At 40.9% G+C, this 16942-nt stretch overlaps 1 protein-coding gene across 5 annotated transcripts in view; it reads right to left on the bottom strand.

The window, feature by feature from the left end:
• ASTN1 (astrotactin 1) overlaps positions 1-16942 on the bottom strand; it is a 253533-nt gene that overhangs the window by 42350 nt on the left and 194241 nt on the right. For all 5 annotated transcript variants that reach the window (XM_045583192.1, XM_036442542.2, XM_036442544.2 and 2 more), the window contains 4 exons: positions 13288-13482; positions 11786-11913; positions 5592-5696; positions 3555-3743 (listed from right to left, as the gene is read on the bottom strand). In XM_045583192.1, the coding sequence (XP_045439148.1) occupies positions 3555-3743; positions 5592-5696; positions 11786-11913; positions 13288-13482 (617 nt within the window). The remainder of the gene's footprint in view (positions 1-3554; positions 3744-5591; positions 5697-11785; positions 11914-13287; positions 13483-16942) is intronic.

The following is a 16942-nucleotide window of genomic DNA, read 5'->3' as shown; positions in this document are numbered from 1 at the left end:
ACAAAAATCACTCAACAATAAAAAATCCAGAAAACTCAAGGTGAAAGGCAATGGGGGCCCACTATGAAGTCCAACATCTGGCCCTGGTCCTGGTGGGTTCACCTTGGAGCAGTGGCCTGGCTTCGATTAGGTCTTGATCTCACTTTCATTTGGTCACTACCCTTCCTCCCCTGATCTTTTCATGTGCCATTGGCAGGCAAAACAGCATGCAGCTATTCATAATGTATCTCCTAGGATGAAGGTGCTGTGACCATATGCAAGCGCCCTGAGGCTTGATTCCCTGGTCTTTCTCATGGGGAGGGTGAGATTTTAGAAATAGATATGTCTGAGGATTAAGGGAGAAAAGCTTTGTAACATTTTCAGCGAAGTGCCTGTCTCAAAGTAAGTGCTCAAAAAATGGTAGCGATTTGGCAATAATATTTGTAGTCACCTCCTCCCTCAATCTATAGATCCAAGTGACTCTGGACTTACTGATTGGAAGCCTGGGAACATGAGACTTTAATTAAATCTTCACACATGTGTTTAGGAAAGCTCGGTTTCCTTTTGAAGGCTCTGTTTATGATGTCACCAGGCTCATTTGCAGCCTCACCCTCCTCAGGCCTGCCTGCCTGGGACTGCCGGGGAACAGCTGTTTCCTCCACACCCCTGCTCCGAGCACTATAGGGTATGCACGTAGCAGGCCCACAGCAAACATTTGTTGAATTAATTAATCGTTTAAAGGAAATAGCTATGTGCCATAATTGCTTTGCTACTTGAATGCTAACTTAGTTGTCGTAAATGTGCATGAGAAGAGCCAAAAGAGCTGCTAGAGCTGGTTTGCACTCTAGGGTCGTAAAACATAAAGCATTACAGAAACTTAAGCTATTACTTTTCACCAGATTTTGATGTTGCATCCTTAACCTAATCATGTTTTTATGCAATGAACCACAATTATGCAAGTTAGCCTACACACTGCACCAGCGTCAGATACACAAGACATACTCTCTGCTGGCCAGCGCTCACGGATCACACTCAGAAGGCTGGCTGATGATTCAGCTAGTCTTTGGTTCAGCCACGGCCAAAGTCTGTTCATGATCTGGGGGAAACAGACCAACTGAGAAGGTCTTGGGCTCCATTACCCCCCAAATACATGGATGGGTAATGGAAAACATGGCATCCTGTAAGATAGAAATACAACCTGAGGAAGGGATCCTTCTTCCTTTGACTCTAATCTGACTTATGACTTCTCAGAGCTAGAGGGTAGACTTCAGGGAAAAACTGTCAGCTTGTATCTGGGAAGAAGAGGAAGCTATTCTCTTTAGCTTTCCCCACGGAACAGAAGCAACTGGCTAAAAACAAAACAAAGCAAAACGAAAGAACAGTGAATTTTGCATTAGAAGGTACAGCTGACAAGAAGAGTTTGCTTATTGCCAAGTGTCAATCCAAGTGACCCAAATAATAGGCACACAAAGGCAGTGGCAAGACCAGGCAACAGCAAAGATCAGATCTGAGGTAACAATGAAAATGATGTTGGCAAAGAAAGAAAGACCCAAGGAAATCCACTCTGGAATAAAGAAAATATATTATGCTTAGCATGTCAGGTGGATGACTGAAAGGTAGCCCTTGGAAGTTCTTATTTGAAGAAGGTTCAATTTTTTACAGTCACATCTCTAATCTACAGATCTACAGTTCTTTACTGGTTTCTCTTGAAATGAGAACAAAATAAAGGGCTCATTCCTTCAACAAAACTGGATGCTAATTATATTTTAGGCACTTTTTCAGAGATGTAGACTCAAAGATTAATGAGAAACAGTCATAGGGTTTTGTACCTCCTCCCAGGTTTCTATCCAAAGTGCAGCTCTCTGTAGGGACAACTGTGCACTTTGTTTTCAGTTAACTTTATATGCCTTTATTCAAGGTAAAACAAACTTTTCATAATATATTTTCCATTAAAAGAGTTTTATTGAAAAGAAGCACATGCCTACTGTGGTAAAAGCAATACATAAGTTTTTAGAATAAAAAAATATAGTTCCCTGCCCCATATCTCTAATCTTGAAGCAAACAGGTAACTGGTTCTTATAAATACTACACAAATAAAATAATTTTGACTTTGTACACATATTTATCTCTCTCTCTCTCTCTCTCTCTCTCTCTCTCTCTCTCTCTCTATATATATATATATATATACACATATATATATATATACACACACACAGACATAATACTATATATGCGTGTATATATCTATATATCTATGTCTATATCTATATCTATATATCTATATCTATACCTATATCTATATCTATACCTATATCTATATCTATCTATCTATCTATCTATCTATCTATCTATCTATCTACACTAATAAAAGAGTAAGATGCAAACTGACTGGTGATGCCCACCAGCCAATGATAAGTATGCAAATTAACCCAACAAAGATGAATCGCTGTTCATTTGCTTTCATTACACTCATTTATTGGCAAATTGGAATCAGAACAATTTTAAGATGCTGAAGTTTGAACCCTGTGCTTGTGTCTTTGAGTTTAGAGAAATCAGGGCTTGGGAAGGCGGTGGGGCCAGGGGGAATACATGCAGCAACTCAAGTCCAGACTAGACACAAGCCTTTTACGTCTTCTGGAAGAAAGTAGCCAGAGACAGTCTCAGGCTTCTGCTACTTCTTAAGCAAGACAAAACAAGACTTTGTGTGGAGCTCAGAGGACTAAGAGCATCTCAGCCATGAGGGACCATTTTCCCACTGCAGCCTACTCGTCCTTATTCCCTTGATCATTACATTTCCATTGTGCTAATTTCATTACGAGCCATTTAGCAGCTCACATATCCACAGCTTGTCCTCCTCAGAATGCCATGAGGGTGAGCTCAGAAGACATTCATGAATAGCGATTCTTAACCAGTCCTGGCTGACCAGAATCCACATTAAGTAGCCAGCACTCCTCTACCAGAAAGCAAATTCAGAAGGCTTGAAAAATACCAATGTCTTATACTTACTTCGACTAAATAGTAATTTTCTATCAAACAATAGACAAGGAATTATTTGTGAGGCTGGTATCTGGAGCTACATAAACCACATAGCTCACATCAGTAGGAAAATTGGGTATAAACACAGGGCGGGAGGGCAACAGAAGGAATTACTGTTTAGCTGCTGGAAGGGGTTGCCAGTCAGTGAAGGTCGGGACTGTGGGGTGCAGGAAGTGGTAGGGAGACTGAGATAACCGACTCCTTTTCCTCTACTCCATAAGAACAGCTGTTGCTGTGGTAGCAGAAGCATGGCTAGCAGCTGGTAAACCTTTCAAGGATTCTCTCTACAATAACTAACACAGTGACCATACAGTTTGGGCACCATCTTAAATCTAAAGTTTCATCTGAATACCCACATGCTGAGATAGAGTTTTAGCAACCAAGCCTTGGCATTTTAAGGATGAAAACAGGGCATCAAGGCAATACCCACATTGATCCTTCACCTACACACCCCTTAAGTCTGCTCTTATTGCACCTACACAGCTAGGAATTGCTGTAAAACTTGGGGTGTAAAATTTGTTCATGTTCATGTCACTCACCTTTGCTGATGTCTTCATATTCCAGCCAGAGTCGCCGCTGGACCTGCTTGTTTGGGTACCAGATAGAGCAGGACTCCTCAAAGCCATAGATAGCTTCCTGGATGTAGTGGTTGCCAAATTGGTCCAACAAGGCCACAAAATCCCCACGGGATGTCGCCCCATCAAGGGAGTGGAGAGCATTGCTGAGGGCTGTGGAGAAACATCACCCAAGAGTAAGAATGAGAACTCACATTGGGGGCTTCTGGGTTCCATTTAGTCCCAACTGTGGATGTCCTGTGGGACCCAGAGTGAGTTGCAGAGCTGGCTGGGATTTCAGGTGAATTTCCATTCAACTAAACCAGATCTTTTGTTTCCTATACAATTATCTATCTCTTTAAGCCAGTTGGCCATGTTGTTAATTGTACAAATTAAACAGAACATCGCTAAATCTATCCCCCTACTTAAGTCAATGGTTGTTTGTTTGTTTTTTCCTCCAAATTATAAGTCATGACATTAAATCAATTTAGCCAGTTCAAATAATAGCATTTGGGAGAAAAAAATAGAAAAAAAATAGCATAGTCTAAAATAGACTCAAATACCAGCAGAGAACATTTCTCATCGTATGGTGAGGTATCCCTTCACGGAACTTCTGTTGTATGTGGGAGTGCCTATCTCAGACTTGCTCTCTCTGTTTAAGAGAATTATATTTGTCTGGAAAATAACCTGTGGCAATTTTTTTTTTAATCCAATGCCTGCTGACCCTGGCCAGCTCTCCACAACACTTTTTTTCATCTAGCCCTGCAAACCTGTGTCCTATTAGTGAAAGGCAGTGCCTGGACCAGGCATGAGACCCCAAGTCCACGTCACTGAGATGCCAGGGGCTGTTCTATATGCACAGTCTCTGTGTTGGGTAGGACCTATACAGGCGGAATCTCCTTGAATGAAGAGGGGCTTAGTTCTTTCTTGGTGTTTTCTGCACCAGCAGTGGACTTCAGTAAGATCCCAATCCCAACCCCTTCTTGCCAAGAACTTTTCACAATAAGAAATAAAAAGGTCAGAGTCCTTTCTGTCCTCTGCAGATGTTCTCTACCCTTAATGCATTTCTTTCTGTGTGCAGAGAGCCTTATCTTTTGTGAGCACATGTCTCTCTGCGCTTCATAACTGCAGCTAGCCTCTACCCTTTCTCTCTCTCCTGCTGGCCCTAAGCTCTGCCTCCCCATTGCTGACCCTAAGACAACACTCCCGTGTCTTCTCCGCCTGTGCCAACAATACCATCTGAATCTAGTTAGCCTTCCATCTAACACAGAGAAGCCAGATTCTGTAGCATAAACGTCTGGTCTGGTACAATCCTTAGGCGCCCTCAGAGGACAGAGTTGAGTAATGTTCTCCCAGGCCATGGATGAAGCAGAATAAAGACACAGACTTACATTAAGGCCGTATTTACAGAAATTTTCTCTTTTGCAAATTGTACAATTTTCTCTTTTGCAAATTGTACAAATTAGAACTGTTCAAATGCTAGGAAAACTTGATTCAAGGTATTTACCACTACGATTTGAAGAATACTTGTACAAGACACCTCACTGTTCTGTTTTAGAATAATTTGTCCTAAGTTTCAAATTCACTATTCCTTAACTTACTACATCTAGCTATCTGTTTGTCTATTATCTGTTTTGTTTACGTGCTATTTGGGAATTGTAAGCTATTTTCTATTTTTCCTTCCCCCAACCCTCTTTCTTGCTTCTTTCCCTTCTTTCCTTCATTGTATGAAACCTCTAAGTTTGCTCCTTGCAATTGGAACAAAGTGATAAAGTAGGTGTTTATCTTTAGTGGTCCCTGCCTTGCCCTTTCCATCTCTTCTATGATCCAAGATAAAATTTGCAATCTAATCATCCTTAGAAAAGGGTCTGCTTCCAGCCATTTGCCCCAAAGGTGAGTCCGAATGAACTGATTACCTATCTCACTTAGAATGCACCTTCAACAGTGGGCTAAAACGCTGTGCCCTGGGGAAGGAACTCCCACCCGGAGCAGGTGGGAAGGACAGAATGCTGCTCTGCTCACCTTGAGAGATGGTCGCTTGGTTGAGTTTGATGTGGTACATCACAGACCGGACCTTCCAGTGCTGCAGCACAGGGTAGCCAGACACCTCGCTGAAGTTCACCATCCCTAGGGGCAGAGGCGAACACGGGCTCAATGTGTGTGATGGATTCCCAAGTGCCAAACCTACTGGGCTGGGCTGGGAGGGAGTATGGGTGGCAATAAGTGTGAGAAAATTTGATGGAGAGAATTTCTGGAATCATAGTCACAACAGATATCATTTACTGATCCCTGATACTATGCCCAGCATTTTGCTAAAATCTCTGAACCTATAAAGTCATTTAATTCTTGTACAATAGGTATTATTATTTGCATTTTATACATAGGAGACTAAGGCTCAGGGAGGGTGTTTGCATAAGGGCCTAGGCCACCAGGTGTGTCTGAGACAGGGATGGGGTTGTTAACCATTCTGCTATAATATTCCCTTAATAAATGTATATAAAATGCTAGGCTTACTGTAACACACCGGGTTTTTACTGCCTTTAATAGTTGCAGTAATTGACTTAGCTTACATACCTGATAATATTGATTTTTCCATCCCATTTAATTGATCTGTGTTCAGTATTTAAGTTTTAATTAGTCTTAAGTTGATCATGCTTATTTCTTTACCAGGAGGGACAGTGTCAGCACAACTAAGTTAAGGGGCAGGGATGGCCCTCTATTGGGTGCCATTGATGTGCCAGGCAAATAAGGTGCACTCCTCCTTTTATTGGTGGGACACCCGAGGCTCCAAGAAGCCAAATTACTCATCCAAGGTCACTCTCAAGAAACCCATCTTTGTAGCCTTAGTAATGTTATAATGGGCTGTTCCTTTTTGAGCACCATGGAATGGCACTCTATTTGAATTCTGGCCATTACTATAAAATATTACAGAAACAACAAATTATGCCATACGTAGTAAAAACAAATAATCACCTTGCTAAGTTTAGAAAACCAATTTTTAGCTTAATTTATATGCCTAATGTTTGCTATGTATATAGTTTAGAAATAAATATATAGAGGGACATATGCATATTTATATGTGTGTATGTATACAAATATAATGGACATATATGAAGTAAATTTAGAAGATAGGAGATGGTAAGTGTGTGTATAAATATAATGGCAATACATATGTAGTGAATTATGCTGCCATTTTAACCCATGCTTCTTTCAGGCATAATCAACGAATTTAATACCTAAACTAGATGAAGAGTGGGTAGGATTAATTAGCTGCTCTTCAATGCTGATCAAATTAGGTGAGCAATTTCCAAATTTCCATTTCTGTGTGAATCATATGGGAATAATTATTGGTAAGATAAAAAGAAAAAAGGTCAGAAGAGGTACTTGGTGAATCAATTGCTTAAATCTAATCTTAGGCCATCAATGATATGTTACTTAAGACTCAGAGAGGGTTTCAGCATTTTTTCTTTCAAATGTTCTTCTTTTAGGGCACAAAGTTTTGTGACAACAGTCATTCTACTATCTACTCTGGTTTTCAACCATTATACTAATTTTCAAATCATATAAATGAAATTCTGCTTTTACAAGTTTAAGACCCAGTCACATACCTCAAAATCATGTTCTATTGGAGCATTAAAGAGGCATGCTTTGGAGGACTGTTCTAGGTAACGTGCACCCTCTAGTTAAGTCAGTTCATCAGCTTGCTGTGATTTTTAAAAGTCTAATAATAAAAAAATAGCAAGCTCACTAAATAAAGATTTTTCAATATATTATAAAATATTCCCTTTAATTGAATTGTTTCCTAGTGGGAGAGGAGAGGAGCAGGAAATCAGGAGACGGGTGTTCTAACGCTGGCCATGGGCCAGGGGGTTCTGACTGCAACTCTGGGGCCTGAGCTTCCTCTCTCTGGTCACCTGGCTAGAGATCTTTGGGCTCCCAGTTGTTTTATCTATAAAGCTAGACACTCAGCTGGGATGACCTAGCCCTTCCTTCTCAATTCTGTGATTCCAATCAGGCTCTGTGACTTTGGACTAGGCAACTCAAGTTTTACAGTTTTCCTACCTGGAAAGTGGGATCGTGATTCATCTTACTTGCTTTATAGGTAGGCTATCAGAACAAAATTATGTTTCGGGTATTAAAATACTTTGAGAAAAGATAAACCACTGCATGGAACATGGCTTCCAAAAAGTCACCTCTACCTCACCTCACTCATCATCCCTAATTATGTGAATCTGACATTTCTTAATTGATGCTTTTGTTATAAATATCTAGAACGACAGAGGAACTATAAAATAGAGGAAGCACGAATGTAGAAGAGTAGAGAGGGATGAGTGTCCCACATTCACCCAGGGTGAGCCAGACAGCCGAACTGCTGCATTACTTAACTGCCAAACAGCGATTCTACTTAATGCGTTTATGCCAGAGCACAGCCAGGGAAACGGTTACATAACTGTGCTGCTCGGCAGATGTTGTTCTGTGCCCACTTACAGATAATACTTCCATTATTTAAAAAGAAAGGGATATTTTAAAGCAGATACACTTTTCAGCTGAGTCAGAGTCAGAGTTATTTGTCAGTGTGCCCCTTGGCATTGCAGTTGGCTTGAGTTAATTTATTTTATTGTTATTTGGAATACATTTCTGAATGACTCGTTTTTTTCAAACAAAGTATCCCCGACTAATGTTTTCTCCAGAATAAACATTAATTTTTTCCTTAACTATGCCTGAAAAAAAAAAGAAAAGAAAAAGAATATATTTACATGAGAGGAAGAAAGGAAGAAAGAAAGGGAGGGTGAGAAGGAGGGAAAAAGGGAGGAAGAAAAGAAGAAAGGAGGGAAGCTTTCTTCTATTATTTATTTGAAATGTCAGGGGATATATTATCACCAAAGTTCTAAAGTCTGTTTCCTTTGGCTGACCTTTAAGAAGTTCCTAAAGAGCACAGAAATCTAGATCTTCATATTGCTTTAGCGACTGTGATGCCCAATAGGCCCATGAGTGGGGACAGCAGCCTCTTCTACCTCCTTGGTCTGCCTCTGCACTCTCTTTTCCTTAATTAAGAGACTGAAAATACAAATAGATGATGGCCAGGCCATACGTAAAAACAGAACTCTGACCCAGAATCTGCAATCAGCTCAGAAAACCAACCTATTATCCATAGTAATCAGCCCAAGAAGCGAGTCTACTATCCTACATCAGATCTGTAGGAAGTCAGAACACTATCTCTAACAACCAGTTGAGGACTCCAAACAGTAATACCTGTAAAAGTTGGCCCAACATGACCAGGACTTGATTAATAACTGACAGATTCCCATTTTTTTCTTCTTGCTTCCAACTTAGGTCCAACCAGAGAATGCCAAATATGCCCCCCTAAATACTCACATAGAATGCCATACTCCTGGGTAGCTGGCCCACTTATTGCCAACAGCTCCCTCAGGTCTCTCTTCCTCCCCTCTAAAGTTCTCCTCCCCTCCACCTGCCCGTCTGTCTCTTCCAAGGTGAAGCGATGGCAGCCGACTCCCATACTACAGACTATAGCATGAAGCATGCTATAAATAAACAGCTTTCACCTGTTTTCATCTGGTTAGTCTTCATTTATTTCCATACAAATTATTATATTAATATGAAAAAGGTTGGTAAAGCTCAGCCTTAACTGTTATTTTGATAAAGGAGGAATCAATCAGCAAGATAAAACACACAAGTTAATATTTTCTAGTATGTCTACAAACCAGAAATTCTGAAAGATGAAAACAGCAATTTTCATGTTGTAAACAGTTGAAGACAGAACTTATTTAAGAGTGGAGTAGTGACAGTGTAGTTCAGTGGTTAAATGTTTACCTATGAACCAGGAGGTCATGATTCGATTCCTGGTCAGGGCACACGCCATGGTTGCAGGCTCCATCCCCAGTGTGGGCATGTAGGAGGCAGCCAATCAATGATTTTCATCATTGATATTTCTATCTAATTCTCTCTCCCTCTCTCTTCCTCTCTGAAATCAATAAAAACATATATTTTTTAAAAAGAGTGGAGAACTGTTTTTTCATGCTTAGAAATGCTGATAGAGAATATTCTGAAGATCGTTTCACTCTAAAATCTTATAAGTTTGTAGGTTTGTGGGTAATATGAACCATATCAGCACAATAATGTGACAAGATATGAAATTACCTGTGTGACTCTCAGGAAATATACAAGTAAAATGTTGCCCCACTACAAAGTCAATATGAAAGATATCTGGTCAACCATCTCTATAATTGACTCTTCTATATAATAGTTATTCTGGGCTTTAAGTAAATAAGATGGATTCCTTTATACACCAAAGAAGAGTTCTTGGCCTAAATGGCACCACTTCTTAATCAAAATAGGTTAAAAACAAAGGAGGCTACAAAAGTAGCCCTTCGGAACATAGACTTCACTCTCTCAAGGCCAGGAAACTGAGAGTGATCTGTCTGGATACCCTGCACTCTTTGCCTCTAACATGCCCAAACAGGCAAGATCCGAGGGCCCGGGGAGAAAGAAGGTCCTGTTGTGGCTGATGACCAATTCCTATCTTTTCCTTTTTTCCCAAAGATGTTTTTGTTTCTCAGATTTATCCACCCACTCCTTTCCGAAAAGCTTCAGGTAGCATCCGGGACTACTCTGTGTCCTCCCAGTCTGGCGACCCAAGTACAGTCTCACCTACACAGGAAGTTATAACTTGTGAGGTTGTGGTGGGTCTTCAAATGGAAGCCAGGTCGCTTTTCTCTGGTGTGGATCCTGTCCTATTGGTGTGTGCATATCACACCCCCTTTTCCAGGTAATTTACAGACGCTGGCAAGTGTTTCTCGGCAAATGAAGTGGAAGCAAGACATCGAGATTCCCTAATATCAGAGATGTAGGCTTTAGGGTCGAGCCCAGAGGCTGCACTGTACTTTTTTCATTTTAAGGTCTCTCTCTCTGTGTGTGAGTAGTTGTCTTTTAGAGAGAAACTAATTTCAATGAGATTTATTTTTGGTCCAGATATATTTAATTGTTTTCTCTCTTGCACCCTCTCCTCTCCCCATTGGTAAAACACTATTTGGTAGTTTGAATGTACATATTTTTCTTTCTCACATGGTTATTTACTTATTTAACAAACATATATATCTCACTGTGTATCAGCAATTGTTCTATAAACATTACAAATATTAATTTATTCCTCATATCAATCCTATAAGAAATATTCATTTTTACAGGTAAAAGAGGGACAGAGGTGGTCAGTAACTTGTCTAAGATTACACAGTCAGTGTAGAGTTGAGCCCAGCTGTTAGATTCCAGAGCCTTTGCTATTAATCACTATGTACACTGTCCCAGACAGACCTATTTCTAATTCTATCCAGGTCTAAATTAAAATGTTGAACATAACTCAGTATCTGGAAGAGGCTTGCCCCCAGCACAATCCATTCCTCAGAAAATGTAAAAAAATAAGAAAGTCATAGAATGAGGAAGGAAGAATAGTAATGGAGAAATGAACAAAGCCAGTAAAGAAATTGCGCTTACATCCAGCCTTCCAGAACATGACGCTGGCTTCCTGGTTAGTTGCCCCTTAGTTGGTCCATGAAACCCTTTGAAAAGTCTTCTTTGGTCCAGGCACAGAAAGGAGAAGCTTCCCTTTAGGTTCTTGCCTCTTCCCATCAACCCTTCCCCCCTTAGTTCCATATGAGCCAGGGGAAGATGCCACTGGGCTCAGCACAGCATTGTGGCGGGTGTCACTCCATTTTATGATAAGGTGTGACCCAAAAGGCTGCATTGTCTGAAGTCACACAGCTATTGTAGAAAGTAGCAGAGCTGGGATTCAGACCCTGGGTCGTTGGACTACTCTCACACTGCCCACAGTACTTGGCAATGACAGACATCCAGGCCACAGTAACCTGCACCTTCTCTCTGCCTCTGCTATGGCCTGGCCACACCCTCTAATCCACTGAAAACTCTGAACTCTCATCTATTATCCCATCTGATTCAAAGCATCCCAGTGAGACTAGCAGGAAAGGTATTATTATGACTATTTTACAGATGATTATATAATAATAAAGGTAATTTTACTGACAATCCTACCAGTGTTCAGTTTTAGAACTTAGCTTTCATTGTGTATTAAGGAAATCACTGGCTTTGAAACCAAATAAGTGAGGTCAAGAGTCTTCGTTTTATGAGACCCCGGGGAGCCACCTGGTGCCTCCAGGGTAAGTGAGGGCAGGTGGCATACTTACCAGTCAGAAAGTCAGGGTCAGGAGTGGGTTCTGAGATTTCCTCCAGGCACTGGTTCTCCAGTGGGACAGTGGCCACCACAAGGCCATCTGGCAGCTGCTGGTCTAAACCTCGAGCAAAGTTGTTTTGCCTGGAAATGGAGGCAGACATTCTGTTCTGAGTGTGCAGGTGAATCCCACTCCTTAGTGCGAAATCCATATCTCAACCCACAATGAAAAAATTAATTCTGGACCAAAAACTCCCCTCATTCTGAACCCCACTTAATGTACAAGTCTGGAGTGGGACATAGGAGTGAGACGTAGGATGAGGGCTGGGGAGGTTAGAAATAAACCAGATAAAAAGGCTTGCTTGGAAGACCAGACATTCTTTCTTTTCATCCCTGTCCCTATTCCCCCAATACCCTCTGCGTAAGATCTGTGTGTATGCGGTCTCATTTCTAGATTTCACAGAAGATCTCAGCCACCACAAGAATGGGCATGACACCTCCCTGCTTCCTGTTAGCAAGGCCCCAGGCAAAAAGGGAAATATAGTGGAGTCTAATGTCTAAAACTGAGTCCAAGAACTGGCTTGGAAACTTATTCTCGGTTTGCTCATGTGAGTCTAGGATCAGGTTGCTATGAACCGCTCGTCCATATCACAATGGTTTCATCACACTTATCACCTCCTAAAGCATGAGTTCTGAGGAAGGTGTATTAAAGTAGCCTAAGATGGAACAGAAAAGGGAGTCAAATGCAAAATCTCCTAGAAATAGTCTATATCGATGATTTGAAACATTTTGTTCTGGGACCCCTTTACACTCTTAAAAATAACTGAAGGCCCCAAGGTACTACTGATTATGTGGATTGCCTCTATCAACCCTATTGGAAATAGAAGAATTTTAAAAGCATTTATTAATTTATTGGAAAATACCAATAATAAAGCCATTAAGTATTAACAAATGCTATACAACATATTAAGAGGAATAGCATTATTTTACATTTTTTTGCAAAGTTTTACAATGTGTAACTTAGAAGACAGCTGAATTCTCACTTCTGCATTAAACTTACTGAAATATATTTGTTTGGGTTGAAGTATACAAAGAAAACCCAGTCTCTGTATTTGGAAAATATAGGACTCTATCTCCTGGAAGGACCTCAGGGATGCTCAAGGATACTTGTTCCATACCTGAGGACTGCTACTCTAGACTGACTCACACACCGATTCTTCTACTCAGAAGGAAAATAGAACCTGAGCAATTTGTGGAGGGTTCCTCAGAAAATCTTCCAATGCCTGCTGGGCAAGATAAAAATTTATTTCACACTTCACTGTTCACCCAGAGGAACCACAGTTCTCGAACTATGGAAGGAGGAATGCAGACTTGGAAAAGACCATGGGAGGGAACATAACCTGTCCTTTTAGGATCACATTTATTTTGCTCCAAGAGGTAACACGTGATGCTGACTAACGCTCTTAGGAGGAAGATCTAGCAGCCCTGAATAATCAATTCTACAGACTTGAGGTTCACCTGAATGTTCCTTTCAGCACTTGTCCAGAAGCTACTTCCTTGGAGTGGTTGTTGTAACCAAAGAACATCTCCCCAAAGAGCGTCTGGTTCATGGGCAGCTCCCTGCTTTCCCCGCAGTCGCCTCCTTCGGGGCAGGTCTCTGAGACAAGTTGGCAAGAGCGTCCATCCATGCCCAGCTTGTAATCCTCAATGCACCTGACACGGTGGAAAACTGGAGACGTTAGTCCATCAACGAGCTGTGCAGTCAACTCAACTCAACTGGTTGGGAGGAACTGCCTTTGGGAGTGTACTGAGTAGCTAGAGATGGTGAATCTCCCAATGTGATTTTTGTCACAACTCAATTTCTTAAGCCTGTAAACCAAGTCTCCTTCCAAGATGCAATCACATTGAACCTCTTATCTTACCTTTGCAGATAGATGCTTTCAGAGCATTGGAGTATTGTCCTGTCCTCCTCTAAGTATCCGATTTCCCAAATAGCTCAAGAGATAAGCTTGTGAGTTCACACATTTAAAATCCAAGATATTTTGGAGCCTTTCTCTGGGACCATCTATATGGCCAGACCCTACCTTTGTTTGGAGGGTAAGTAGGCAAAGGAAAAAAAAAATGACACTGTACTTAAGAAATTAATGACCTTCTAAATCTGGTCCTGTGACAAGTCACTAAGAAATTAGGAAGATTGATCATCTTCCGGCTGTGTTCTGTTTGAATGTATCCAAACACAAGGTCTACCCATATTAACTCCCCCTCCAATTAGACTAAATAGCAGCTGGGTCACGGAGTGCAGCACCTCCTTGACGCCCTCCCCATTAAGCGTGTCCAGTTACTCTAATGGAAGGGCAATCCTGATGCTGCCAAATATGGGCCAATGACCCAAAAGTCATTAACTGGACCTTATTTGTAGTTATATTGAGAAGACTATAATTTGTTAGTCAAGTAAGAATTCTTTTGATAAAGCTGTCATTGAAAAAGCATATTGATTTAATATGAAGTAAACAAGATTTTGAATTTGTGGGTTTTCATGGCATTAAAACACATTTTTATTACTACCTATGGTAACTGTTGTAATAAGATAAAGACCCTGTTCTATGTAGAGGAACAAATAATCATAGTTTTAAGTGGTTAGAAGCAATATTGTAATGGCAATGACACTGCCTTTTACAGGTGACCTTGAGCCAGTTTATTAAGCTCTGAGCTTGTTTCCCCATCTGCAAAAAAAAAAAAAAAAGGGGGGGGGGGGGAAGCAGCAGCTCCTTCTCTGGGTTGTTAAGACTGAAACAATGAAACTAAAGAAATTCTGTTGTGTTAGCATATAGCAGGTCCTCTTCAAACGTTTCCATCATTATTACTAGCAGAGGCACAAATGTGGCTCATGTGAATGCCCTTGAACTACTTTTCCTCCCCATTTACCATTTATATATTTGTGTGAACAAGTGTGACTAGAGCTCCGACTTGATTGTTCGATAAGAATCTCAAACTAAGGACTTCTTTTTAAGCTACATATGGTGGCTTGGAGAGTGCTGCATACACACACGTACTGAATTCTGATTGAAACAGGAAAGGAGTCCAGTTAGGGACCTAGCATATTAGTCCAGGCAACAGATGTGATTCCAGAACCACAAAGGACTCTATGGTACCAGCCTAGGTCTGGGACAAGATAGTGAGGTGACTCCATCCTTGAGCCATATCATAGTTTTTCTATAAAGAATGTTGAAGCTGAAGCCGGTTTGGCTCAATGGAAGAGCGTGGGCTTGGGGACTGAAGGGTCCCGGGTTCGATTCCGGTCAAGGGCATATACATTGGTTGTGGGCACATCCCCAGTGGGGGGTGTGCAGGAGGCAGCTGGTCAATGTTTCTCTCTCATCGACGTTTCTAACTCTCTATCCCTTTCAATTCCTCTCTGTGTAAAATCAATAAAATATATTTAAAAAAAAAAAAAAGAATTTTGAAGCTGGCCAGTTCCCTCAGTCCACTGTGAGCGTCTGGCAGATTCCCTTCCATTAGGGCCCGGTATCCCCCATTCTCCTCTGTGCTCATCACCATGTCCTACTGGGAACTCCTTTGAGGGCAGAGATCAGGTTTCATATCCTGTGATCTCCTATATTTAATAACTCAGTTCTCTGCACAAAGTAGGTGCTCAAATGTATGTTTATGAAATAAATAAAGCTACACAACTTTGGCTGAACTTACCTCTATTAACTGAGGTGGGTCAACCATAATAAAAACATTATAGAGACATGAAAATTTAGATCAAGCTTCCATTTATAGACTGGGATTTTATAAGTAACTGAATTGAAAATTGCTTGGTTGCAAAGAAATAACATAAAATGAAATATAATTAAATAACATTACTATTCCATAAAATAATCTTTTCATGATTATTAGTAACAATCTAGCATAGCTTTATTATTAATATTTTAAACATTGATTTTCATTGGAAGCCTATTAGATTGTGAGATCCTTGAGGGCAAAAACTATACGTCTTTCATCTCTGCAGCCAGGAGCCAGCACGGTTAGTGGCATAAATGAAGCAAGCTCCCTAACAGGGAAAAAAAGAGTGGGGAGGGAGAGGAAAGGGGAGGGAAGAAAGAGGGAAAGGGAAAAGGAAGGAAAAAGGACAGGATAGACAAGCAAACTAGGGTTGTGGAAGAATTGGCCAAGCCCTGGCACAGTGGCTCAGTTGGTTGAGTGTCATTCTGTACACCAAAATGGCTGAAGGTTTGATTCCCCATCAGGACACATACCTAGGATGTGGTTTTGATTTCAGGTCATAATATATTTGGGAGGCAACTGATCGATGTTTCTCCATCAATTTCTCTCTCTCTCTCTCTCTCTCTCTCTCTCTCTCTCTCTCTCTCTCTCTCTTTCTCTCTCATCAATAATAAACTTATCTTCAGGTGAAAATTTAAAAAAAAATGGGCCAAATTTATATAACATGAACATGTCTTTAAATATAATTTTAGTCAGTGGTATAAATTGCAATTTTAAAGGAGCTACAGAATTTATTTAAAACCAGGAGGGCCTGAATTCTAATCTTAATCTTCCCAGTTACCAATTCCCCAATCCTGAGAGAGTCACTCACCCTTACTGTGCCTTGGTTTTCACATCTGTGAAATGGGGAGGCTCTGCCTGCCCTGTCCTCCCAAAAGAAATGAGCTGATCCACAGGCCAAGGCTCTTTACATGGTGGAATTGCTCTGTCTGAGGGACAGAGAATGCACAAAATGATGGAACTTTGGGGATAGAATTTAATTATGTCTCGCTCCTCCTCTTCTCTCATAGTTTAGTTTCACACAATCTTTCCCAAGCTTTGGATCACTGAAAGGTTGTCACAAAACACCTAATAAACAGTTCCCCAAAAGACGGTTGGAAAATTCCAGTGTAAGCAGGAAATGACTGTGGCCACTTTCCTTGTCTACAGGGGTGTGACCCAACTTTCCCTAAGGGTCCTCCCAATTCTGATTATAAAAGGGCTCCTCCTGCTCAGCAGGTGTGGCTCAGTGGATGAGCATCATCCCATGAAACAGGAGGTCATGGTTTGATTCCCTGTCAGAGCAAATACCTGGCTTTGGGCTTAATCTCCAGAGTGTGGCATGAAGAAGGCAGCCTATCTATGATTCCCTCTCATCACTGATGTTTCTATCTTTCTCCCCCTCTGC

This window comes from Pipistrellus kuhlii, unplaced genomic scaffold (assembly GCF_014108245.1).
Source record: "Pipistrellus kuhlii isolate mPipKuh1 unplaced genomic scaffold, mPipKuh1.p scaffold_m20_p_18, whole genome shotgun sequence".
NCBI classification, from domain to species: Eukaryota; Metazoa; Chordata; class Mammalia; order Chiroptera; family Vespertilionidae; genus Pipistrellus; species Pipistrellus kuhlii.
The sequence above is the reverse complement of the archived record's forward strand: the minus strand, read 5'-3'. Positions and strand labels throughout refer to the sequence as shown.